This window comes from Hyperoodon ampullatus, assembly GCF_949752795.1.
Source record: "Hyperoodon ampullatus genome assembly, chromosome: 3".
Taxonomy (NCBI): domain Eukaryota; kingdom Metazoa; phylum Chordata; class Mammalia; order Artiodactyla; family Ziphiidae; genus Hyperoodon; species Hyperoodon ampullatus.
The window spans coordinates 143,087,032-143,114,016 of NC_136916.1; the positions used below are offsets into that span (position 1 = coordinate 143,087,032).

At 40.1% G+C, this 26,985-nt stretch overlaps 2 protein-coding genes across 2 annotated transcripts in view; both read left to right on the forward strand.

Moving 5' to 3' along the window:
• Positions 1-22,827, forward strand: part of PPP1R36 (protein phosphatase 1 regulatory subunit 36) — a gene marked incomplete at both ends in the record, with an annotated part of 33,054 nt that extends 10,227 nt beyond the window's left edge. Inside the window, 12 exon segments of the mRNA XM_079699179.1 lie at positions 187-273; positions 794-891; positions 991-1,057; positions 2,981-3,079; positions 7,843-7,855; positions 7,857-7,978; positions 21,186-21,228; positions 21,546-21,587; positions 21,591-21,724; positions 21,807-21,998; positions 22,562-22,623; positions 22,685-22,827. Of these exon segments, the coding sequence (XP_079555305.1) occupies positions 187-273; positions 794-891; positions 991-1,057; positions 2,981-3,079; positions 7,843-7,855; positions 7,857-7,978; positions 21,186-21,228; positions 21,546-21,587; positions 21,591-21,724; positions 21,807-21,998; positions 22,562-22,623; positions 22,685-22,827 (1,102 nt within the window).
• Positions 16,415-17,587, forward strand: LOC307050842 (ubiquitin-conjugating enzyme E2 variant 2-like; the record flags this gene model as incomplete). The annotated part of the gene is made up of 2 exons (XM_079701079.1): positions 16,415-16,510; positions 17,252-17,587. 2 exons carry the CDS (start codon positions 16,415-16,417, stop codon positions 17,522-17,524), a joined length of 369 nt encoding a protein of 122 aa, XP_079557205.1. The 3' UTR covers positions 17,525-17,587.
• Positions 22,828-26,985: the final 4,158 nt, after the last annotated feature.

Consider the following 26,985-nt stretch of genomic DNA (forward strand, 5'->3'; position numbering starts at 1 on the left):
CTTTTAATCTTTTTCTAGATGATTGTACCACATGTAAATACATGAATTAAGTACAGCTGTGCCTCAGATTCTCTCCAGGACACTCACAATATGTGCTGGTCCTCAGGTTCCATGAGCTATGGTCATGCTCTGATTAGTTTCCCCCAGGAAAAGGTTAAGTTCCTAATTTTCTCATTTCTATTACAGTTTTACACCTGCAGTAGAACTCAAAGAAAGAGGAAAGAAAGGCAAAGCAGTTCACTTTGCTCAAATTGATGGTCCAGCTTCAGACAGGTAGCTTAACTTAGCACCATGGCAGTGTTGCTGATAGCACCTCTCAGCAGAATGGCTTAAGCCTCTACAGACTCTAAGAAAATATCATTCCCATCATCCTAGGTTGAAATGCAAATAGCCATCAAGGAAGGAACATGCACTATTTCACAATTATGGTGGGAGTTACAATCATCCCAGTAATGTATCCCTGTGATAATTTGGCTATTAGCAAATTTTCAGCTTCTTTAAAAAAAATCTGAAAATGATAGCTATGCCAAAAATAGATGATTTAAATGATCTATTTTGGATCAAATTGGTATTTACATTTTATGTAAGGCAGTGTGCATTCCTCCTACCCCTAGCATAGTAAATATAATGTTTAATAAAATGTATTCCAAAATGATCCTACATTAAATGAAACCCACACATGACACTCAGGGTCTCCTTACTTTATAGTAAACACCTCATGTGCCTCAGGGTAGATTAAATACAACTAAAACCTTTCAAAGTACTACTAGAGACTGTTATATCCCCAAAACAGGTTGACAGATAAAAGGTTTGCTTTAAGAGACGGTATGTCACCCAAAGGCTTAGAGAAACGAAGTCAGCAGGGCAACGTTACACTCCACGATGCTAAATGTGAGTAAAGGCTTCATCATCCTTACATGTATTACCTGGTGTCAACCTCTCAGGCAGCTCTTTGTCCCTCTTTCAATTGTCCATCTTCTCTCCTTTCAGTTGTTGCTTTGCTTTTGCTACAAGATACTGAGATGCAGCATATCTGTTCTTTTACAACATTTATGAGGTATGTAATGCTTGTGAGACATTTTAGATCTTTTATCCTTTATTTTGAAATCATCCCATCTGATAAATGATGAAAAATCTGATTTTTGGAGAAAGGGCTGGCTCTCTGCAAGCCATTCTCTCAGGATTCAGTTTCAAAGACTGAGACCAAAGAGAGGAAGCCAGAAGTCACAGGAGCCCCAAATAAAGTCCAGGGCAAGGAGTATGGTGAGCACGTTGTCAGAGTCCCATTGAGACTGCACTATGTATATGTTGGTTAAAGGGTATACTCATTTACGGAAGATCAGTTTTCTCCACTAGTTATGTTTGGCAGCCCCAACAAGTACTAGGTGTGTGACTCTGGGTGAGCTTTTTGATCTTCCCGAGCCTAAGTTTCCTTGGATACAAAATTGGAAGTAATGGTGTCTCCACGTGGCTGTACGTGGAAGGTGCTTCTCATGGCAGCTGCACTTGTAAGTGCTCAGTGAGAGTTGGGTATCCTGTGCTGTAGGCAGCGCTCACAGATTCCCTCAGCATTCAGTAAAGGCCGGCAAACACCTGAGATTCTCTGCCTGAAGCTTTATTCTGTGGCAGGAGCACACTCAGCCTGACTGCAGGGCTACAGGACAAGCTTGGGGCACTAGGAAGTCAGTGCCCGAGAAGCAGCCTCCAATCAGTGATGTGCTGGAGGGAGAGTTGGTAGATAAATATCCCAGCTTCCATCTGTCAGGATAACTCTAAGTTTTCTACTCTGTCTCCTAGAGTCCCGCATGGTACTGAACTACATTGGTCCACAGTGATAAAGAACTTGTTAACACCCCCTTTCCATCTCACCTCCCCACTCCCCTACTGATGTTTCTTGTGATCACTTCCTAGTAAACTACTTACTCGCAAATCTGTCTCATGGTGTGTTTCTGGGAGAACCCAACCTAGGACAGGTAGTTATTAATACTGTGAGAAAAAAGTCTGCAATGCTCATCTTCATCCTGCTCTCAAGGTATGGTTAAGGAATGCATGCCAGAGTAAGAATTTCCGTTTGGGGCTAGAAAGGAAGCAGCAAAAATCTTGTAAGAATATTTAGAAAGAAAACAAAGCCTTCTAGTTTTAAAACAAATGAGATAGGATTGTAAATCAATGCAGTCTTTTTGGAGAGCAAAACTTACGAAACTTTAATGTGCAGATATTCTATGTCCTAGCAATTTCACTTCTAGGAAGTTACTCAAAGATGTGGCTATAAGAATAATTAGTGCAGCAATGTCTATAATATTTTTTAAAAACCTAAATATCCATCAGTAGAGGATTAGTTAAATAAATTATGAGCTATAGCATACTTTATCCACCTGTTTAAAAAAATGAGGAAAGTCTATACATGGTATCATGGAAAGAGGTCCATGCTACACAGGTAAGTGACAGAAGCAAGTTGCAAAGACTTGTATATACAGCATTATCCCATTTGTTACCAAAAAAAGGTAAGGTGTATATTCATGCATATGTATGTGTGCTGGTGGGGGAGGACCTTATATGTGATTGCCTATGCTCTAGAAGGTTCAGGACGGATTCATGCCAAACTCTTAACAGTGGCTACCACTAAGGAGTAAGATGGTGACAAAGGAGTGAGGGGAGAGTCTTTTTACTTGTTACATTTGTGTACATTTTTTAAACAACAACAAAAAATTACCTGTATTATAAAAACACTTTAAAAATGAAAACTAATTGGTAAGCAAAACTATAATTCAGTTGTGACCTCTCAAAAAATTTTGTTTACGAAAATCAGGTTTCTTATATCTTCAACAGTTATAGTAGATAGAATTTTAAATGGTAAATTAGTTGTGTGATGGGTATGGTAACATGAGTTTCTACTTATTCTTGTGTGCCCATAGATTTTTTTATGACAAGCTTTATGTTTGAAATATGTTATCATTGTTTTCTTTTAATCTCCCCATAGGAATAAGAATCTTGACAATTTCCTCATGGCATTGTTGTACTATTTATATTATTACTTGGAAAAAATCTCACAGGAAAAGAAACCCAAAAGCTGTGTGATGTAAGTAGAATTTTGTAGTGTACTTTATTTTTATTGATTGATTTATTTATTTTTGGCCACGCCACGCAGCTTCCGGGATGTTAGTTCCCCGACCTGGGATCGAACCCAAGGCCCTGGCAGTGAAAGCACCGAGTCCTAACCACTGGACTGCCAGGGAATTCCCTGTAGTGCACTTTAAAGCTTTATCACTGCCAGTATTAAAACTAACTTTTGTCTAGGGTAAAGAGATGATGGAAATTTAAAAATCTCGGAGTATGCTAAAACATTTTACAGGGAGGAGTTCACCAGTTTTAAAGCTCACTGAATAATTCAGATGGGTATTCTGTTAACTAAATATTGCAAATAATATAGACCAGCACTGCCCAATAGAAGAGTATGCCCAATATGTGAGAGCCATATATGTAATTTAAACTTTTCTGATGCCATATTTTTAAAATGTAAAAAGATACAGGTGAAATTAATTTTAACAAGATATTTTATTTAACCCAATGACTCAAAAATATTATCATTGCAACTTGTAGTCAATACTAGGAAGTTATTGATGAAATACTTTACTTTTTTGTAGTAAGTGTTTGAAATGGTGTCTATTTTACAAATACAATATACTTCAATTCAGACTAGCCACAGTCAGTGAGTGCTCGGTAGCTACATGTGGCTCACAGCTACCATATTGGACAGTGCAGATAGAGATATTGTTTCTATGTTTGTCATGCTTACAAAGTTCTTGCTAAAGGGTTTGTAAGCATCTAATGAAAAAAACTAAGAATTAAAAAAATTAACAGATATGACCAAAATGATATTACATATCATAGAAGAAAATGACTTCTTAGGCTACATGTGAAGAATTTAATCACTTTAGGTGGAGGTGGCTTGGTGCTATCCAGGGCAAGAATCTGGGAACTCAGAATCCAGAGCAGAACAATGCCTCTCAGGCTTGGTGACGTTTGCAGGCCATGGAACTTTCCCAGTGCCCAGGCTGCCCTCCCCAGTATATGTGGAACCGACCCAGTGATTTTGCTGTTAGGAATGCTGGATAGAGTCATCAATTTGTTGTTGTAGAATGTTTTCAAAATGCAAAATCCTTGCATATAAACAAGCAGTTTGAAAAATTTTGTGGATAGATAAATGTCTTGGGATAGCAGTTTTGTATAGAACCAAATAAATAATTCAAACACTACTAGTACAGTAAAGCCATTATAATATGCAACATCCAGCAGAGCAGCCAGAGAACATGAAGTGTTTCTGTGGTAGCAAGCAAATGGGCTCAAGCCAGCTGTGGACTCAGAAGGTTTGAGGAGTATTACTATTTCAAAGTCTATTATTAGACTTTGATAGCATATTAGCTTATATTTTGTATGTTTTTTTCTAATTCTGTGGGTTATTGCTAATCAGGCAGAGACATTGTTGGGGGGGGCGGGATGAATTGGGAGATTGGGATTGACATACATACACTCTTGATACTATGTATAAAATAGATAACTAATGAGAACCTACTGTATAGCTCAGGAACTCTACTCAGTGCTCTGTGGTGGCATAAATGGGAAGGAAATCCAAAAAAGAGGGGATATGTGTATATGTATAGCTGATTCACTTTGCTGAACAATAGAAACTAACACAATATTGTAAGGCAACTATACTCCAATAAAAATTTTTTAAAAAAGCAAAGACATTGTTTCATTTCTTAATTTATAGAAATAGATAACAGAAGAAAGGTTTCTTAGTTATTTTTAAAATATACTAAAGGGCTTCCCTGGTGGCGCAGTGGTTAAGAATCCGCCTGCCAATGCAGGGGACACGAGTTTGAGCCCTGGTCTGGGAAGATCCCACATGCTGCGGGGCAGCTAAGTCTGCATGCCACAACTACTGAAGCCCACACACCTAGAGCCCGTGCTCCGCAACAAAAGAAGCCACCGCAATGAGAAGCCTGTGCAGCGCAACGAAGAGTAGCCCCTGCTCACCACAACTAGAGAAAGCCCGCACACAGCAACGAAGACCCAACGCAGCCATAAATAAATTTTTTAAAGTTATTAAAAAATAATAAAATAAAATATACTAAAAATTATTAGAACCCAGTGATGTATGGTAGACCTTCATGGGAGGAATCAGTTACAGAATGACAAAGAAAAATCCAAGCCTTAAAATTTATGGTTCTGGGCTTCCCTGGTGGCGCAGTGGTTGAGAGTCTGCCTGCCGATGCAGGGGACACGGGTTCGTGCCCCGGTCCGGGAAGATCCCGCATGCCTCAGAGCGGCTGGGCCCGTGAGCCATGGCCGCTGAGCCTGCGCATCCGGAGCCTGTGCTCCGCAACGGGAGAAGGCCACAGCAGTGAGAGGCCCGCATACCACACACACACACACACAAATTAATGGTTCTGTGGTGTGATTCTAAAAAAAGCATAACAACTTCATTTTCAAGCTTCCAGTAGTCAGTTGGTTTATTTATTATAATAAAAACAAATATAAATTACATTGAGATATCTGGATATAAATAACTTTAAGAAAAAAATTAATTTCTGTCAAAATAGTGAGGTATAACATAGGGATAATAGAAGCATTCACTTTACAGTTATTGTCCAGATTAGATGAGTTAATGCATATTATCTTAGCCTAGTGGTTGGGCCTTGGAAGGAAAGCCTATAACCTGTGAGAGGAGAGCAGGAAGAGTTACAGAAGGATATTAAAGATACACTTTGATGGTCTTAGATGACTAAATGCCCTAATTCCAGAAGAAAAAACCTTATCCCCATTTAACGGATGATGAAGCTAAGGCTCAGAGAGGTTAAATAGCTGGCTGGTGTACATGCCAAGTTAGTGATGGAGCTGAGGCTAGAACCCAGGTCTCTAACTCCAAAGTCTCTGCCTAAACCTCTGTGTGGTGTCCCCACATCCCTTACCAATCAACTCGGCTCTCTGTCCCCAAGTTTATCCATTTGTAATTAGGACTTACAGCTTCTGAACAAAGGTACAATTATGTATGCAGTTTTAAACATATCATAAGTATCTTCAAGTTATTACAATCTTTGTAATTATAATTTTCAATGGTGGCATAACTTTCCATCAAGCTGCTGTATGTCAATAACTTATTGACCTACCTATTAAGAAGCAATGTAGTATAGTGGTTAAGGGTACAGACTTTAGTGCCTGGCTTCAGTCCCATGGGGGGACTCATATGTTAGGTTAATGTCAAATCCTTAAATAGTACTTGGCTCTATTACTACAGCCTGTATTACTTCTCCTATTATCCCTCTATTTTATATATTTTGGGAGTCTCCAGTTTTTCTGATAGTCAAATAGATAAATAATAATTGCATTGAATATCTTCATGCATTAGATTTCTCCCCTAACTTTGGATGATTTTTTACAAAGAATAAATTTCCAGGAGAGATTATTGGATCAAAGTTTATGACCAATTGTATGGCACTTGAAATTATTACTAAAAATTTTTCCAAAGGGTTATACCTGGGTTTATTTTAAATGCCAGGCTCTACCCAGACCTACTGAACCAAAATCTGGAAGAGGGGTTGGCCTTGGGAATTTGCACTTTTAGCAAATACCCCAGGCAATTCTTACATATATTAAAACTTGAGGACCATTGGCGGAAACGTTTCAAAGCATTTCTTCGTTGTTGTTTGGTTTGCTTTGTTTTCAACAGCAAAAGAAGAGATTAACTATAGGCAGGTCTGGCAAAGCAGGGGTGAGGATGAGGGAAGGCAACAGGGATGCAGGCACAGTGATGGTCACCGGGGTGCTCGTGGGTGTGTGTGTTGGTTTTATATGATATTTGAGCATTTAAAGTTGAAACCCGCCTTATCTATTCCAGAAACTCATTTTATTCCAATTACTCACAGGCCTTCTCACCACAGTGATAATGTTTTGTGCTTTGAAACATCCATATTATCCTTAAACCCACCGCCTTTCCCCACAGCTTATCCTCACGCGGTCAGTCTAGTGGTTAACATCAGAAGGGGCAGTATGTTGTCTTGTTTAGAGTGCATTTCGTTTGGCTTTTATCTTTCTGAAAACAAAAAGGCAGGGAAAAAGTTAGTGACACTTCATTTTTCAATAGCAATCATTGGAATGTATTGTCGGCAATGTTTCCTACTGTACTGTACCGCAAAAATGTCTAAAATTAGGCTTCAGACATGCTGTAACCTAAAAACAGGTTGCCTTTAGAAAGTACATTTGCAATTCAATTGGAACTGGGGCTGTGTTTTCACAGGGAAGCAAGGTGATTGTAATTGATGCCAAAGTTCCCAGAGTGGTATTCCACAGATGCCTCCTTAGCAAACACAGAACTGAAGGTGGGCAAACGTTGAGTAGTTCAAACATTGAGCCCCCGAACTTAGTAATAACACCAGAAACCCAGGGGAAGCTAAGGTGGGAAAGAGTCTCCATGGCTGTTTTAGCAAAACAGCAGGAAAATTGGCTGCTAATTGCCACAGAAACTAGTATAGGGAATTTGTTAGTTGAGCTGTTCTATATAAATTAGGACTTCCTGTGTATAAAATTGAGGATACATATACAATTTATAAAGAATCTATTAAAATGAATATTCAGCATAAACTTGAGAGGCTGATTACAATGATAAATATCAAAGGACTTTGAGGAACTTTCTCTGCCACAACTCAAATAAAATAAATGAAATGATAAGTGAGATGTGTTGACTCACTTCGGTTTCTTTCAAAATAGTTTATACTTCTGACTTTTTACTAATTAATATAGACATTTGCCAACATTAATCCAGATTATTGTTTTTCTTTTCAGGGGCCTTGTGGAGAAAAAAAGAGATGGAATTGGTTATCAGTAAGTTAGAAGCAGCACAGAAATACTTGGCACAGAAGTACTGTGTCCTCGTCCTGGGCTTGGAAATGCCTGATAAGCATCACATGTGCTGCGGAAAGTAAGTCCCCACTTAGGATTTTGTTAGATCTTCACTTGTGTGTAGATCCACATCCTTACAACCCTTAGCTTTGACTTTTGGTGCCCCTGAGAAAGGTTCCTTTTGTGTTGTACAGAATCACTGGGCTCAGCTGAGACTCTGTCCCAAACACATGTGACGTCTTGTTTGAGAGAGCCAAATGAGTATAGGAAGAATCCCAGAATCTTGGCTGATATTTTTTTTTCTTTTTTCAAATTAAAGTTGATTTACAATATTGTGTTAGTTTCAGGTGTGGCAGATGTTTTAACAACCTTCTACTATTTGGGTTTAAATTTCTCTCAGGTTATATCAGTTCAATGAAATCTTGCTTTCTGCCAGGAAGGCTTCTTGCTGTCAGACAAGGGCCACTTAGCTGCCTTGGGCAGGAGGCCGAGTGATGGGCCAGTGTTGAAGCGGGTATTGGGTGTGACCCCTCCCCTTGTGCTGCTTGTTTTGCAGCAACAGTTGTGGGTATAAGTGCATAAGGTGGGAGTTGTAAGATGACCCTGTTTGTGGGAAGGTAATTTTTACCTTAGGATAACAGTTCATACACTACTGTAATTAAAATTTTTAAGTGTCTTATCACAGGAAAGTTTGGGGTCACAGGAGAGAAAACCCCAATCCTTAACCCAAAATCACCTTCTCTTAAGTAGTAGTTTCACAACAGGCTCAAGATCCATGCCATGGACATGGCCAGACCTTTTAAATTTTTTAAAAACGTTATTGGAAAAGAACCCAATACATGATTTCTCTCTCTCCATATTCCCCCACATTTTCAAAATACAAATATTTGTATTGTACATACTTTTTTTGTGTTCCACATTTTTTCTGTGTACCTTCTTCTATTAATCTGCTTATATAATCTCACCTACACTTTGAATAAAAACTGTAGTCATTCTATTGTATAATATACCAGTTTGCTTAACCATTCCTCTTGTGTACATTTGTGTGGTTTCAGTTTTTCTGCTTTCTAATGTTTTTGCATTGAATATCTTTATATAAATAACTTTGTTCATTTGGGCTGTTTACTTATGACTTATTACCCAGAACGTACTTATCTGGAAGGCATGAACAATTTTATAGCTCTTGTTACATATTGCCAGATTGTCCTTTAAAAAGGTTAAAACATTCTTTATCACCATAAGCAATAAGTATACTTGTTTTTATTAGTTTAATATTTTTGATAGCTTAAAGGTATATAAAAATCTTAAGGATATTTTATTTGACTGAATATTTTTCATGACTATAGAGTTTGTGTTCTTTTTTTGTGTAAAATAATTTATTGCCTGTTCCTCCTCTAGTTTTAACCATCTATCAAGTGGAAACTGGGAATTTGTATAATTTATATTTCATGTAGCAAGGATTGGTTACTTGTTTTTTCTAGTTTGTTGCTTTCATTTTGATATTTACATTTTTACACATTATGAAAATGTTTTAAGTTTTTATTTATTTGAACATTTCCACCTTGTTTCTGATGCTATTCAATAGTCATACAAGTTCTTGCATTCCTGGGCTCATTCTGTTCATTTCCAGGCTAAACTCCTCACCTTTCTTTCTTAGTTTTTAAAAATAGGATTAAAAAAAAAAAAAGCTTTGATCCATTTGAAGTTTGTTATAACTGATCAGATGAGCTATGGATCTAAGATATTTTTTCTTTACTAATAGCCAACTTTCCTGTAATATTTATTAGTGATTTTTTCCACTGTAACATTTCTTGTTTATTAGATGTTGAATTTTTCTAATATTTTAACCCATTTTAGGGAATTCCTATTGAATTATTTGGATTAGTTTTTCTCTTTTAAACATCAGAACTATATAGCTTATGTTTTTCTTTGCTTTATTCAACAAACATTATTGCTCTGTGGTAATCGTGGTGCTAAGTGCCAGGGTACAAGGAAAATGGTCTCTCCTTTCAAGGAGCATACAGTCTATTGGAGGGGTCATCAGGTAAGGAGAGCAGTGACTGGTGCAATAGAGGTATAGACAGAGATTGGGCACCCAAAGCAGGAAAGGCGAGGAGCAGTGGACCTCAGGGAGTGCAGGCAGTGAGCTGGGCTGGAAAGGAGGTGATTTAGCTGAAAACAAGTACTCACTCCTATTACCTCCAGAAACCTTGTATTTGGTGATCTTGCCTATTTGAGATCAATTTCACTGTTAATCAAGTTCTAAGCAATATCTACCAACAACCTTTTATTGTTTATTGTATTAAGACCTATACTTTAGCTTAGGAAATAGTGTCATCTTTGCTATATTGAATCCTCTCAAAGAGCTGTAAGTTGTATTCTCCATTTATTCGTATTGTTCTTTATTTTGTCCATTAAAGTTTTACATAGTAATCGTTAAAGAAATTTGTGTGGTCCTAAATTAGATTAGCACTTATGTATTCACATAATCAATTTTTTAAATACCAGTGTGAAGTTTGGTTTATTTATTTGTTTTTAATTGGATAAGTACTTCATGAACATATCCTAAGGGTAAAAAATTTAAATAGTTATGTATATAGTTTATAGTTAGTTAGTATTGTAGAGTTAAAAATTAAAGTCTCCCTATTTCCTCCACCATCCTTCAATATCAATCTCTCCCCAGAAGTAAGTACTGTTACTTCTGGCTCGATGTATGTCCTCTTGGTTTTCTATCCAATTATACGTATGCACTTACATTGTTGTTGTTAAATACATTGGATAACGCTATGTTGTCATTCTGAAATGTGCTTTTTTCACTTATAAATCTTGGATATTTTTGAAGATTAGTACACATAGATCTACCATATTCTTTTTTAAAAATGGAATAGTTCTTAAACCATGGATATTATGGATTTATTATCATTAACTGATTATTTCCCTGTTGATGCATGTTTGGTAATATATTTTTGATGACAAAAATATATAAGAATGAATTTGGTTCTATCAGTTTATGTCATAACCTATGACACATAAGTTAAACACATTTCCTGCCTATGTAAAATTTTAATTTATCTCCTTGGATTTTCTAGGTATATAATCATATCATCTGTAAAAGGTAGTTTTTAATTTCATTTTTTCCTAGAGTCATATTTAAAATTTTTACTTAGCTATAGTAGTAGCATTTCCTATATCTAATTCCATTAAAGAAGTGACTGAAGTCAGCCTTACTTTTTTTCTGTTATAAAAGAGAATAAGCGGGCTTCCCTGGTGGCGCAGTGGTTGGGAGTCCGCCTGCCGATGCAGGGGACACGGGTTCGTGCCCCAGTCCGGGAAGATCCCACATGCCGCGGAGGGGCTAGGCCCGTGAGCCATGGCTGCTGAGCCTGTGCGTCCGGAGCCTGTGCTCCGCAGCGGGAGAGGCCACAACAGTGAGAGGCCCGCGTACCGCAAAAAAAATAAATAAATAAAGAATAAATAAATAAATAAATAAAAGAGAATAAGCTAGCACATGCTATTTACTTATTGTATTGACCCTTAGTTTAAGTGATGAATTATTTATCATGTCGAGAAAATAACTCATTGTTTCCCTATATGTTCAAAAATAGTTTTGCTCTTTCTTTTTATAAAATTAATGCATAGTCATGTACAATAATTAATCAATACATAAAAAGGAAAGGGTAAATCTGTTGTCAACATTTCATTTGTTATCCTTTCAGACATCTCTATATGCACACCCAGACACACAATTTTACATAAATAAATAGAATTTATTATTCTATAACATTACACCTGTAAAATATAACCAATAACATATTACTTAATAGACCAGTTGTGAAAATTAAATGATATAAGACATATAAAACACTTAGACCCATCCTTGGCACATACTATGTATTCAGTAAAAGTTAGCTATTATTATTATTCCTTTTTGTTGTTATTATTGTTATTGCTATTAATCTGTGGAATATGGTAGTAAATATAACTCTACGACATCACCTTTAATGGCTTCCTGGTATTCCAAATATATTTAACTTATTGATGAACAGTTGGAATATTTCCTTTTTAAATATTAGGAATAACACTGCAATGAACTTTCTTATACCTATATTTGATGTACTTGTCTAGTTTGTCCTAAAGGTAAATTTTTTACAGTAGAATTCCTGGGTCAAAGAGAATGCATATTTAAATATGATGTATATGTTTAAATTTTAAAAGTCCTGTTCAAGAATAGATGTTACTATGGACAAGAAAATAAATGGAAAAACAGATAATTTGTTAGAGTAAAGGGACTATGGGCGATTTTAAAAGTGCCTTGCATTATGGAGGACTTCCCTGGTGGCACAGTGGTTAAGAATCCACCTGCCAATACAGGGGATACGGGTTCGATCCCTGGTCCAGGAAGATCCCACATGCCACGGAGCAGCTAAGCCCATGCAGCACAACTACTGAGCCTGCACTCTAGAGCCTGCGAGCCACAACTACTGAGCTCACCTGCCACAACTTCTGAAGCCCGTGTGCCTAGAGCCCGTGCTCTGCAACAAGAGAAGCCACCGCAATGAGAAGCCCATGCACCACAACAAAGAGTAGCCCCCACTCGCTGAAACTAGAGAAAGCCCATGTGCAGCAACGAAGACCCAACACAGCCAAAAAAAAAAAAAAAAAAAAAAAGTGCCTTGCATTATCAAACAAGTTGTTGGATCTTTTGAGACCTAGACTATGATATTTACTGTTTTCCTATTCTCTCTTAAGGTTGTATGATTTGTCCCCACTGCTTTGTTATAGTTTGAGAATCTAAAACGCTTAATGAAATTCTGTATTATACTTTGCTGTTCTCACCTGGTTTTTCCAGTTTATTTTACTTTATTTTTTATCATTACCATTAACCCTTACTAAACATTTTACTCTATCTGCATTTTAATGTCTTTCATGTGAGTGTGGATTTCTACCCTTTCATGTAGTGAACTTTATAACAATTCCATGTGGTTAAATTTTTTCTTTTTTCAGAGTCTTAAAACGTTTTCCTTCCACCTACAAAAAGAAATACCAGGTGGGACAGAGATTGTATTGGTTTAATAACTTCATTGTTTAGTTGGAATAGGTTCTCTCCAGGCTTCTCCAGGGTCTAAGGGGCAAGCATATGTTCTCTCCACTCTTCTTGGCTATTTATAAGGACATACATTGGTCTATAAAGTTTAAAAACAAAAATGCATGGGAGATTTCTCTCAAATAGGGACTTGATGTTTATTAATGTTTATATCAATGTATTTTCAGTTCAGGCTCATTGTCTTTATTTTTTGGTTATATTTTGGCATTGCTGGCCATTTCTCTTCTCTTGCACCCCTCTTGTCCACAGTTGTAGCTATACTCAGTCTGCTTCCCACGTCTACCATCTCTGTGATTCACTTTGTGTGGTTTACCATGATTTGGGAATGCCCCCTTTTTTTTTTTTTTTTTTTTTTTTGCGGTACGCAGGTCTCTCACTGTTGTGGCCTCTCCCAATGCGGAGCACAGGCTCTGGATGCGCAGTCTCAGCGGCCATGGCTCACAGGCCCAGCCGCTCCACGGCATGTGGGATCTTTCCGGACCGGGGCACGAACGCATGGCCCCTGAATCAGCAGGCAGACTCTCAACCACTGTGCCACCAGGGAAGCCCCGGGAATGCCCTCTTAATACATCTCCAGCAACATTCATTCTTTATTCTACTACATCATTTCTGCTCTTGAGAGTTTTCACTGCTATGTTCAGTTCTTTTATGGAGTTGACAGGTTTAGTGCTGTCTTCTAGTGCAGCAGCCATGAAAACGTGCCACTCAGATCTGCTACAGTGCAGGGTGTAATTGACCAGCGGCCCCTGCTGCTGCACTCTGAATCCACCACCAGGTTTGTGCTGAGGCCACTCTTCCCATGGACTGTCTCCAGCCAATGTCTGAGGGCAGCGGGGACACTAAAGCAGGCTCATTCCTGCCAGACATGGGACTCCTCGCGGGGGTGACTGGCTTGAGGGCTTCCCTTTGGCCTGGTCAGAACTTTCTTGTGAGGTGTAGAAGTAGAAGGAATAGAGAGAGATTTAAAATTGGGGATTGAGAGTTAAGCATCAAAAAACATTCCTGTGGCCCAAATACAGAAGGCCTTTCCGGGTCCCTAGAGCTGTTGGTAGAGATTCAGCTTGCCACAGACCCCCTTATTTAGGAAGAAGTGGTGTTTTCTCTTCTTGACAAAACTTTTAAGAAAGGTATTGTAGGGCTTCCCTGGTGGCGCAGTGGTTGAGAGTCCACCTGCCGATGCAGGGGACACGGGTTCGTGCCCCGGTCTGGGAAGATCCCACATGCCGTGGAGCGGCTAGGCCCGTGAGCCATGGCCGCTGAGCCTGCGCGTCCGGAGCCTGTGCTCCACAACGGAAGAGGCCACAACAGTGAGAGGCCCGCGTACCGCAAAAAAGAAAAAAAAAAAGAAAGAAAGGTATTGTAGTAAAATTATAGTCAGCTTTATAAATTTTCCTATTTAATCACTTGTAAAAATCACCTTTTCTCAACATTAATTTCTTCTGTCTTTAAAGCGTCACTTCTAATTAAGAAAACTAGAATTTAAGTTTTGTATCAGTCAGCTCAGGCTACCATAACAAATTGTCACAGATTGGATGGCTTAAATGACAGAAATTTATTTTCTCATAGTTCTGAAAGCTGGAAGTCTGAGACCAGGATGCCAGCATTGTCAGGTTCTGGTGAGGGTCCTCTTCCTGGCTTGCAGATAGCTGCCTTCTTACTGTGTCCCCCATGGTGGAGAGAGAGAACCCCAGTCTCTCTTCCTCTTCTTAAAAGGACAAAAATCCCATTATGGGGCCCCACCTTCATGACCTCATCTAAACCCAATTATCTCCCAAAGGCCCTGCCTCTAAGCACCACCACATTGGGGGGTTTAAGGGCTTCAACACATGCATTAGGATGGTAGGGGGAGACACAACCATTCAGTCCATAACAAGGTTAAAAAAACACCTACTCTAAAAAAACTTTTTAATTTATTGCCCATATTGTTCAATTTTTAGAAGAACATAGGCATTGCTAACTAATTTGGGGATGAAAAACAAACTGTAAATGTATCATAATTAGAGATTTTTTAAAAATAAATTTATTGATTTTATTTATTTTTGGCCGTGTTGGGTCTTCGTTGCTGCGCACGGGCTTTCTCTAGTTGTGGCGAGCGGGGGCTACTCTTCGTTGCGGTGCGCGGGCTTCTCATTGCTATGGCTTCTCTTTGCGGAGCACGGGATCTAGGCACGTGGGCTTCAGTAGTTGCAGCAGGCAGGCTCAGTAGTTGTGGCTCATGGACTCTAGAGCTCCGGCTCAGTAGCTGTGGTGCACAGGCTTAGTTGCTCCACGGCATGTGGGATCTTCCTGGACCAGGGCTCGAACCCGTGTCCCCTGCATTGGCAGGTGGATTCTCAACCACTATGCCACCAGGGAAGCCCATAATTAGAGATTTTATCATATCTTTTAGTTTCCTAGATATAGAACCTCAAGTTGTACTTTTAACAGTACCTTTTTATTACAATATATATATATATTTTTTTTTTTTTTTTTTTTTTTTTTTGCGGTACGCGGGCCTCTCACTGCTGTGGCTTCTCCCATTGCGGAGCACAGGCTCTGGACGCGCAGACTCAGCGGTCATGGCTCAAGGGCCCAGCCACTCTGCGGCATGTGGGATCTTCCCGGACTGGGGCGCGAACCCATGTCCCCTGCATCGGCAGGCGGACTCTCAACCACTGCGCCACCAGGGAAGCCCCTACAGTATATTTTTTATACAAACTTTTAAAGGAACTTATGTTTGCAAGTAAGTGATTGCCTCAGTTTAGTACTAGCTCATTTCCAGGAGATGTTGGTCTTTTTGCCATTGTAGGCAATGTCACCTACTTTCCTCCTGCTTGTTGGATAGCAGTTTGGAGAAGAATCAGTTTGGAGCTCACCAGCCACCATTCACATAACAAATTTTATACAGGTCAAATTGCTGAACAGAGGATATTGAGGAAAACAGATTATAGCATGTCCTTACCAGTAAAAGTTGTTAATTGGCCGTGGGTGTTGATTGTATCCTTGAATGAAGTTTATATTGCTCTTTTGGTTGTTTTTATCTAGGAGAAATAAGGACAATGTTTTTGCCAGTTGTGAGTGATTACCTGATTTTAACATATCATTATTTAACTTCTTCCCAATGTGAACAAGCTGATATTTGCATGAGAACATTTTCATGTGTATTTTCTAATTTTTCTCTCTAATGTATGCATACTCAATATTGGACTAGATCACCTTATCCCTGGAGATAAATGAACGATTTCAGTAGAACCAGCAATTTGGGGGCTGTTAATTTAGTGCTTTCATGTTTCTTGAGAAGTAGGAGGCCATGCCTTTCTATTCTAAATGCATCTGTGAAATCCTGATATTACAAAAGCTGTGGCAAAATTTTGATAAACATGTTCGGTAAAAGCTCTCTGTGTTTTCCATGGTAGATAAGAAAACCTCCTCATGGCACAAGCCATAGAATTAGATCTGATCTTTGGTTATGGCCAATTCTGGCTCCAACCCCACCTCTACCTAGGAGGTATACCCTCCTCCTCTGTGGTCAGTGCAGCTGTCACCTGACCGGTGACCAAAGAGGCTGGCTGTGGGGATGAGGATGGGGAGAAAGGCTTTTCTTTGAAGCTCAGGTGTTTAAATCATCTCTAAGCCCTCCCCCTGCCACCTCCAGTCACTTGCACCAAGGCCTCTTTTCCCTCCCCCAAACACATTCCTTTGAAATTTCTCTTCCCTTGTACGGAGCAGGCCTTGACCATCATTTAAACCTGACTTCACTTGGGGCTTCCCTGGTGGCGCAGATGGTTGAGAGTCCGCCTGCCGATGCAGCAGACACAGGTTCGTGCCCCGGTTCGGGAAGATCCCACATGCCGCGGAGTGGCTGGGCCCATAAGCCATGGCCACTGGGCCTGCGCGTCCGGAGCCTGTGCTCCGCAACGAGAGAGGCCACAACAGTGAGAGGCCCGCGTACCACAAAAAAAACAAAAACAAACAAACAAAAAACCTGACTTCACCTAAGGCAGCAGGGGGCAAGTGGGAGCACAGTTTTTTTCTCTCTCCAGCCCAGAACCCCATGGGTCTGGCCCTAGGCTTTGCACCCCTTCAGGAATGACTAAAAATATAAGCTCTCCTCATTTTGGTTTAGAGATAAGAGTCTAATATAGCAAGAAAGAATAAGAAAGCACATAGGCGGGCGGCGGCGCTCCCGGAGGTAGCGCGGACGTCGCGTGCGTCCGGTCGGTGCGTCGGGCTGGTGCGTCGGGCTGCAGAAGATGGCGGTCTCCACAGACAAATTATGAAAACAGAATATATAGCCTGAAAGTAGAATGTGGACCTAAATACCCAGAAGCACCTCCATCAGTTAGATTTGTAACCAAAATTAATATGAATGGAATAAATAATTCCAGTGGAATGGTGGATGCACGGAGCATACCAGTGTTAGCAAAATGGCAAAATTCATACAGCATTAAAGTTGTACTTCAAGAGCTAAGACGTCTAATGATGTCCAAAGAAAATATGAAGCTTCCACAGCCACCAGAAGGACAAACATACAACAATTAATTTTAGTGGATTTAAAACTTGTCTTAAATCAACAACCTTCTATTCATGTTAATGTCTTGATTAAATATCACAATGCAAAATACCCACACATTAAGTAAGATAATTCCAGCTGGTAAACATGACCTGGACATCTGCGCCGTCATTTACGCATGAACCTGGAGTACTCAGAGTGGAGCTCAGGTTTCCAGGTGGAAGAACAGCGAGAAGTGTCAGATGACTGTGCAAGCAGATGTGTTTCTGAAGAGAAAGCTCAAGAAGGAAAACCCAGAACGGCATGCTCTTGCTTAGTGAAAGAGCTTCCGTTGAAATTGTCTAAAATAGCAGGTACAATGAATATTGTCACAAAATGCGTTCATTTTTGAAGCGGTATAGGTGCTGACTACTAGTAGTATCAAAAACACGTTCAGGATTGTTTTGATACCTGTATTTATAATAAAATTGTTGTGGGGAGGTGGACGGATTTCCGTTACAAGCTGTTCCTGGGTGTTCCATGTGCCAGACGCGGTGAAGAGTTGTTTACAGTCTTTGTTGGACAAACCATGCATTTACATTTAAATGAAATCAACAAAAAGGAAATAGATGTATGGATATGTGATTTTGAGATTAACGTTAGTCTTAAATTGTAAATAAAATGTGGAATGTGTCCTCAAAAAAAAAAAAAGAAAGCACATAACAGGCCACTGACAGTCTCTGGGTTTACCAACAGCTTGGCTTTCCCCTCTTTCCTTTGGATTCCGCCTTCACGGGTAAATGTACAGCATCTTTGTTGACCAGCACGGCAGCCAGTTGCCACGTGTGGCTATTGAGCACTTGGAATGTGGCTGGTCCACGTTGAAATGTGCTGTAAGTGTAAAATATACACTATGCAAAAAGTTTAAAAATGAATAAAATATCTCATTAATAATTTAAAATATTGATTACATATTGAAATGATAATATTTGGGGGGTTGGGGTACAATATATTATTAAAATTAATATCACCTGTTTCTTTTTACTGTGGCTCCTAGAAAGTTTTAAGTTACATTTGTGGCTTGCATTATATTTCTATTGGATTGCGCTGTTATCAACCCTGTTTCAATTTGTAGAGGATTTGGAGGTCCTAAGTTTGTTATTTATACTCAGTACCTTTCTAAATTTATAACCAATTTATAATTATTATGTACTTATTAAAATTATAGAATATATTTATAGTTATTTTATATGTATAAAATTAAAATACAAAAATATATTTATTTATTTATTTTTTGCGGTATGCGGGCCTCTCACTGTTGTGGCCTCTCCCATTGTGGAGCACAGGCTCCGGACGTGCAGGCCCAGTGGCCATGGCTCACGGGCCCAGCCGCTCTGCGGAATGTGGGATCTTCCCAGACCGGGGCACGAACCCGTGTCCCCTGCATCGGCAGGCGGATTTTCAACCACTGCGCCACCAGGGAAGCCCTAAAAATAATTTTTTAAAAAAGGAAAATGACTCAGGATTCACCAGCAAGAGATGAAGTGGAAGATTTAAATGTGCTCATTCCCAAATGTACTCATTCTCTGTCTCCATTTCCCGAACTCATTTCAGTTTTACATGCAGAGCTAAATCAGAATGGTCAAAAGAAATTAAAAAAAAAAAAAAAGAATGGTCAGAAGAAACTCACTACATTCTGTTCTTAATTTCTGCACTGTGAGCTATATCAGTTTGCTCTGGACTTTAAGACAGAAAGTCCCAGTTTTGTGACAACTTGAGGGAAAGGAGAGGAGGTTCATGGTACCTTCTCTTCTAATGTTTAAAAAAAGAAAAACAAAAGAAAAGGAGAGAAAGTGTGTGTTTCCTGGTCAATCACTCTGTCATTTCAAAACCTTGCTAAGGTGGTGCTGGTTTGGGTTGTGCCAGCATAAATGCTGCTCTAAACCTTCTCTCAAGGACACAGTCCAACTCAGTATTCCAAAACCAGAGTTTGGTTGGTTTCCGCTTGACAGGTGTGCATGGTCTCTGGTTTCAGCTGGCAGAGGCAGTGGAAGGGCGGGAATACCACAGAAGCACTCTTGTTGGGTAAAGACTTTAGGTGACACAGAAGGAGGCTTGTCCTAAAAAGTTTCTGCTGGGCTCTGTTGTTTAATGGTTTATCTCTAAAATATTTTAAAGAAAAAGCTTATTTTCCTAGCATTCTGGGTTACAAGGACAAATGTGGAGACCTGACAGGCCTGATTTTTAGTTCAGACTCTGTCCCTAATTAAATATATGTCTTTGGACTTCAGTCTCAACATCAGTCTCCCCACCTGTAAAGTGGGAATAATCATGCAATCTTGTGAGAACTAAATGTGATCATAAATGTAAAGGGCTTAGCATAGTATTTGGCACATAGTCCATATTTAGTAAATGTTCACTGTAATTACTGTTGCCTTAATTCTTCGTTGAAGACTTGCACGTGAGGAAATGAAGCATCTGCCAGAGGGGAGGGACTAACCCCAGGAAAAGCTGAACCACCTCTTCAGTGTTTCCTCCAAATGGAGGGCTAGTTTGGGCCCAAACAGACCATGAAGTCTCTGTGAAAAAGCTGGAGGTCCTGAGGAGTTTGGGTCAACTTCCCCAGACCATGGGAGTCGGGACAGTTCTGGAGAACCTGATACCAGGGCCAATCCTAGGAGTCAGTTACTCCAAGGAAACCCAAAGCAAAAGCAGAAGCAGACCCAGGATCAACCTTGGAGTGCCCTGGGTCTGGCCTTGGCCCCCAAGACTGATCAAGTGACTGCAGGTGCATAGCCCCATCATTCAACTCTCAAGTCCTACCCTGGCCATGCCTGCTTTCCCAAGGCTGGCAATCAGAATTAGATGGCCTGTGTTCTGAATGGAGAGGGAGGCCAAGTTTACTAAGTGTGCCCATGCCAGTACCCTTAACAATGAATTTGTGTTGCAAGGACTCTTGGGCGTTTGCCTACCTTTAAGAGACAAGGCTAGGTCTACATACCTCGTTCAGAAGGAAGAGCGCACTTTTCTTCCCAGCCAGTTGATTGTATGGCATAGATAGACCTGTGTCTGTTTTGTTTCTGATTCTTTCTGTACCCAATAGCCATAACCATTGTTTAAGATTTTTTTTTCTTTTTCTTTATTTTAGACTTAGCCTCTAGCTCTTTACTTCCATACCTACTAACACCTTGTGTTACCTGTTCACCACCTTTCCACTCTCCTCACCTCCCTAACACTCACATTACTAGAAACATTTGGAAGAATACAGTGAGGGTTGGCTTGTTTATCCTGAATTTATATTGATTAGCTTTTTTATGAACCCCACTTTAGTGGGGTTTTTTTTTAGTTTTTTTAATAGTTGATTTACAATGTTGTGTTAATTTCTGCTGTATAGCAAATTGATTCAGTTATACATATATATATATATATATACATTCTTTTTCATGTTCTTTTCCATTATGGTTTATCACAGGATATGTTGATTAACTTTTGACCAAACACTAGAGGTTTTGATCTGGGTAACCTAAGAAGTTGAAGAAAAAGACATTGGCACTCATTATCAATCCCTTTTGATAGCATTTATGTGACTAAATAGGTATGGGACCACAGGTAATAATCTGCAAAAGACCTTTTGAAGATAAGGGGTTGCCTAGATCACTGAAATATTGAACTTCCCTTCCCAACCTATAGTTGTGATTTGTTCTATTTCAGGGGGAAAATATCAGATACACAAAAAGACTGGAAATTCTTTGAGGTGAGTCACGTTTAGGGGCTCTGCTCTTTGATATGAAACATGAAGTATAGCAACAACGAATAGACATTTGTCAGGCACCTATTTTTAATGAATATCCTTTCTACAAAGGATACTAATAAGCTGTGTGCCACTTCTTAAATCTTTGGTCTGATTTTCCTCCTGCAAAGGTGAGTACATGTATAATTTTCTGCAGCCCTTCAGGCATGTGGAGAGAGCGGGGCACCTGGGTTTGCGTCTACTTAGTAGTGTTCTATAGACAGGTGGGAGCTTTTCATGTCGTAACTGTGGGTTCCGATTCTCATCTGTTTCTGTCATAGTCCTTTTATACTTTCTGTACGTATGTAGCCTGGATTGTCTTCTGACGTCAACACTTCACAGAGATTGAGGAAGAAATAGGGAGGCTCTTTCGTTCCGACATGTTCAACATTCCCCGAAGGAAGCGCGAGGATGAAGAGTCAGGAGGGGAAAAGAAACGCATGACTTTTGTACAATTCAGGTGTGACCTTTTGACTCTCCCAAGCTCAAGGACATTTCTAGAAAACAAGATGATGTGACCTAAATGTCACCCCTACCCCCAGGAGAATGATGGCAAAGTGCCCAGCGATGAAAAAAGCCATTAACATGCGCTCTCCAGTCATGTCTACTCTGCTGCCCTCTCTCAGAGAAAAAGCTCAGAATATCTCTGAGAAAAAGTACCGTCAAGTAGGCATGAAATTCCCAGTCCGGATGCAAGAGCACAAGGAAAATCTGGACTCTGTGCACATGCCAATGTAAGTGGCCCAAGGAGAGAAGACTGAGTGTTGCTTCCTAGGTGGGACCCAGGAGAAGCAAGGGCTCAGACATGGTGCCTCTGCCAGAAAGCGGAACAAAGGTGGAAGCACCGTCTTCCTACCATCCCCTGCTCCTCTCGACCTGTTTTCTTTCCAGATCAGCTCTTGGTATACCCATCTAGACTAGAAAAAACTAGAAAGTTATGCTAGACTTCAAATAGTTCTAATTTGGTGAAGTGAGTAGCAGACTTTGTAAGACTGAGGTTTTCCTGTTAGAAGAATCATCTTTGGGAAATAAGGGAAGGACCAGTACAAAATCTTGCTATGGGTCGAGGTTTTGAACCCATATTTAAGATATAGATGTGTGTGTGTGTGTGTGTGTGTGTATCAGTCTTAGCTTTATACACACGCACAAGTCAGCCATATACTGGGTTGGCCAAAAATTTTGTTCGGGTTTTTCCATATGATGTTACAGAAAAACCCAGACAAACTTTTTGGCCAACCCAATACCTTAGTCTTTGGCCTCAGCAAATATTCAGCTATACCAATAATTCTTTCCACAGAGTTGGCATCCTGGGGGAGCCTCGATGTCAGTTCAACCCCCATACCCTTATCCCCCTCGATACATGAATAAATGAAAAATGAATAAATGAATAATATTTATTTATTTTCATTTATTCATTTAGTAAATGAAAGCATGAAGTCTGGGAGACAGTCTTCCATGATAGAAAGAAATAACATGAGGATTCAGGATACACTGGACTTAGTCATGAGAACGCTGTCCTCTCAAACAACATTCCCTAACTGTACATTCCATTTCTGTAATTAGTTCCTGTATTTGAAGTAAACTACTTTGACTTAATCACTTTATACAGGACTAGTGTTTATTATTAAACTCTAAAAATTGTTCAAATTATTTTGTTAAAAGTTCAACAGTAGACTAAAGAATTCCAGAAAGCTTTTGAAAAGCTCATTTTCCTATATTTAATACTTTGCTTTGTTATTTATTTACTTCCTTGGCTTTTACATGACCATTTAGAGTAATGTATTAGGACATTTAGTCAGTGTTCTAGTGGACTAGTGAAGAAACATTCTGTTTATTCACTTCTAAGTTCCTTTTTGTTTCATGAGAGAGTGTAATTGGTACATTTGAAAACAAAATTTCATAAAAAGGCAAATTAAATATTTTTAACATTAAATCTCTTTCTGGGGCTTCCCTGGTGGCGCAGTGGTTGAGAGTCCGCCTGCCGATGCAGGGGACACGGGTTCATGCCCTGGTCTGGGAAGATCCCACATGCCGCAGAGCGGCTGGGCCCGTGAGCCATGGCCGCTGAGCCTGCGCGTCCGGAGCCTGTGCTCCGCAACGGGAGAGGCCACAACAGTGAGAGGCCCCCGTACCGCAAAAAAAAAAAAAATCTCTTTCTATGGCTATATTATTATTGGCATTGGGATATAAAGTACATCTGACTCATTTAAAAGCCTTTTAGCATATATGTTTCATTCATTTTTTTCATTTATTCATTTAACAACACATATGTTTCAAACCCCTCCTCCATTCAAAGCTTTGTGCTGGGAAATGTAAGGAAAAAAGGTCATCAAGACAGAGACCATATCCTCTGGTCTGAGTAGTAGAGAGGATCAGTAAAACACATGCCTGCTAATGATACAACATTGAATGTGCTAGAGGCCATTAAAGAGGTAAATCCAAGTGCCCTTTGAGACAGATCAGTAGAGCCCTCACTTCTGGGGGAATCGGGAGCATTGAGATTTGAATCTGGTGTTGCAGGGACTGGTGGCACTAAAGGGGGACCGCCAGTCAGAGGAAGACCATGTGCAAAGGCACAGAGATGAAAAAGTGTGCCCTGTGACCGAGGAAGGCAAGAGCCATGGGTGTGTGAGGGGGAGCAGAAGAAGAGCGGGCTGCAAAGGTCAGCCGAGCCTCCACATGCCCCACCAGGGAGTGAGTTGGATATTATTTGGTAGGCAGTGAAGCTTAGGACCCGCTGATGAAACCCTTTCGTTGGCTGCTGATTATATAGTATCATCATTTAGAAAGTCCTATAAGGGGCTTCCCTGGTGGCACAGTGGTTGAGAGTCCGCCTGCCGATGCAGGGGACACGGGTTCGTGCCCCGGTCTGGGAAGATCCCACATGCCGCGGAGCGGCTGGGCCCGTGAGCCATGGCCGCTGAGCCTGCGTGTCCGGAGCCTGTGCTCCGCAACGGGAGAGACCACAGTGGTGAGAGGCCCGCGTACCGCAAAAAAACAAAAACAAAAATTCCCATAGGAGTTTCGCCAACTAAAATAACTGGTCTGAATTTACCTTTCTGTGGCCACAGGTTTATCCCCAAACTTCAAAAATCCTCCTTTCTGCATTTAGCTAAAATTTCATTTAACAGAAGAAACTGGATGCTTTTTCCCAGATTTAATATCAAGAGCAGAGGAACAGCAGCTCCAGCCTGTCGATCATGTGGGGCAGCTTCTGTTCAACAGGCACTCTGTCTTCACTCTCATCCTTTATGTTCCAGGTCAATTCTGGTTACTCCTGTTAAAACTGCAAAGTTTTTAAAAATCAAAATCCTGAGGGGGGAAAAAAGAAAAAGAAAAGGAAAAAAAAAAGAAGGGGGGAGAAAAAAAAGGGGGGGGAAATCCTGGACTATGAACGAACCCTTCTTGGACTTTTTATTTACATAGAGCATTTGGTTACACACTGTCGTAACAAATTTTTATCTAGAACATGTTGACATGGTTTGATTTTTGATTTTTGGGTTTGTTTGTTTCTGATATTTAAAAAAATAAACCCTGGGAATTGTGGGACTTTTATAACTGTCTTTACTAGGGCACTGGGCTTTTTTTTTTCTTGCCTCCTTTCTGACCTATGAGGCTTCAGTGTACTTCATTTATTAATTCCTTCAACTGTTGATTCATTTTTTCATTCTACAGTTACTATATCTCCACTCTGTGTTAGGCGCCCTTTTTTGGTCCTGGGAATTCAGTATGGAAAAAATATAGCCAGCTCTGACTTGGAACTGACAGTCTTGGGGAAGACAGATAGGAAATGAATACTCAGATAATGAACTAATTGCAATGATGATGAATGTTGCAAAAGAGAGGCCTCATCTGCTTCCAGTATGACTCAGGTGGTTATTGGCAGGGCTGAGTTCCTCGCAGGCTGTTGGACTGAGGCCTCAGCTCCTCTTAAGCTATTGGCCCAAGGCCTTTCTTAGTTATTTGCCACACGAGTCTCTCCAAAAGGAGCTTGCAACATGTCAGTTGGCTTCATTAGCATGAACAAGTGAGAGAGGAAGAGAGAATGTGCAAGCAAGACAGAAGTTAGTCACTTACAACCTAATGTTGGAAGTGATATTCCATCACTTTTTTTTTCATCACTTTTGCTCTACTTTATTCACTAGCAGCAAGTCACAAGGTCTAGCCCACTCACAAGGGAAGAGGACCACCAAGGCCATGAACACTAGGAGGTAAGGATCACTGGGGGTCATCTGAAAAGTCAGCCCGCCACACTGGCAGAAGAAACATATGAAAGTCTTGAGGCTGGACGCAAAGCTCCTTCAGGTTGCTGAGATAAGGCTTTTGAGGCTGTAGAGAGGAAGGGTAGAAGGATGAGATGTGGCTGGAGAATAAGCAAGAGCCCTATCATGGAGGGTTCTATAAGTCTATTATGGATACACTTAAGATCAATGTGGGTTGTTCCAGTGTGATTGTGCAGTTTTTGTCTTGCACAAAGGCACCAGTGAAGGAAGTGGATGGGGAATGAGATCCAAATGCATATCTTCACCTCATTCTGGATCTTTCCAGGTGGAGTCCCTTTTTGTAATTCACAAAGCAGCAGTCTTGAATGGGTACCCTTTAATGGTTTTTAAGCAGGTGCATTGTTAAAGCTTACCAAGAGGGGTTTTTAAATTCAAAATATTCAAGTAAGAGAACAAAAGGACAAGCTACAGGCTGGGGGAAAATATTTACAAAGCATGTATCCGATAGAGGACTTGGAAAATATACAAAGAACTCTTAAAAACAACAAGAAAACAAACACTCCAGTCAAAAAATGGGCAAAAGGTATGAACAGACACCTCATCAAAAAACATATACTCAGGACAAACAAACATATGAAGAGATGCTCTACGTTATTTGTCATTAGGGAATGGAAGTTAAAAAGACAATGAGGGGCTTCCCTGGTAGCGCAGTGGTTGAGAGTCAGCCTGCTGATGCAGGGGACACGGGTTCGTGCCCCGGTCCGGGAAGATCCCACATGCTGCAGAGCAGCTAAGCCCGTGAGCCACGGCCGCTGAGCCTGCGCGTCCGGAGCCTGTGCTCCGCAACGGGAGAGGCCATAACAGTGAGAGGCCCGCATACCACACACACACACACACACACACACACACAAAAAGCAATGAGATACCACTACACACTTATTAGAATGGCTAAACTGACAATACCAAATGCTGATGAGGATTCAGAACAACAGGAACTCTTATTCATTGCAGAGTCAAAATGATGCAGCCACTTTAGAAGACAGTTTGAAGTTTCTTACTTTAATTTTCTTACAGTTAATATGAAAATGTAATAGTCAGATAGCCAACACAGTCTTGGAGAGAAAAACAGTTGGAGGGCTAACACATTCTGATTTCATACTTACTACAGAGCTACAGAAATCAAGGCTGTTTAGCACTGGTATAAGAATAGACATTTAGATCAATGGAATAGAATTGAGTCCAGAAATAAACCCATACATTTATGGCCAACTGATTTTCGACAAGTGTGCCAGGACAATTCAATGGCGAAAGAATAGTCTTCTCAACGAACAGTGCTGGGACAACTGGATATTCCCATGTAAAAGAATGAAGTTGGATTCCTACCTTACACTGTATATAAGCTTTAACTCAAATGGGCCATAAACCTAAATGTAAGGACTAAAACTAGAGAACTCTTAAAATGTAGGTGTAACCTTCATGATCTTGGGTTAGGCAATGG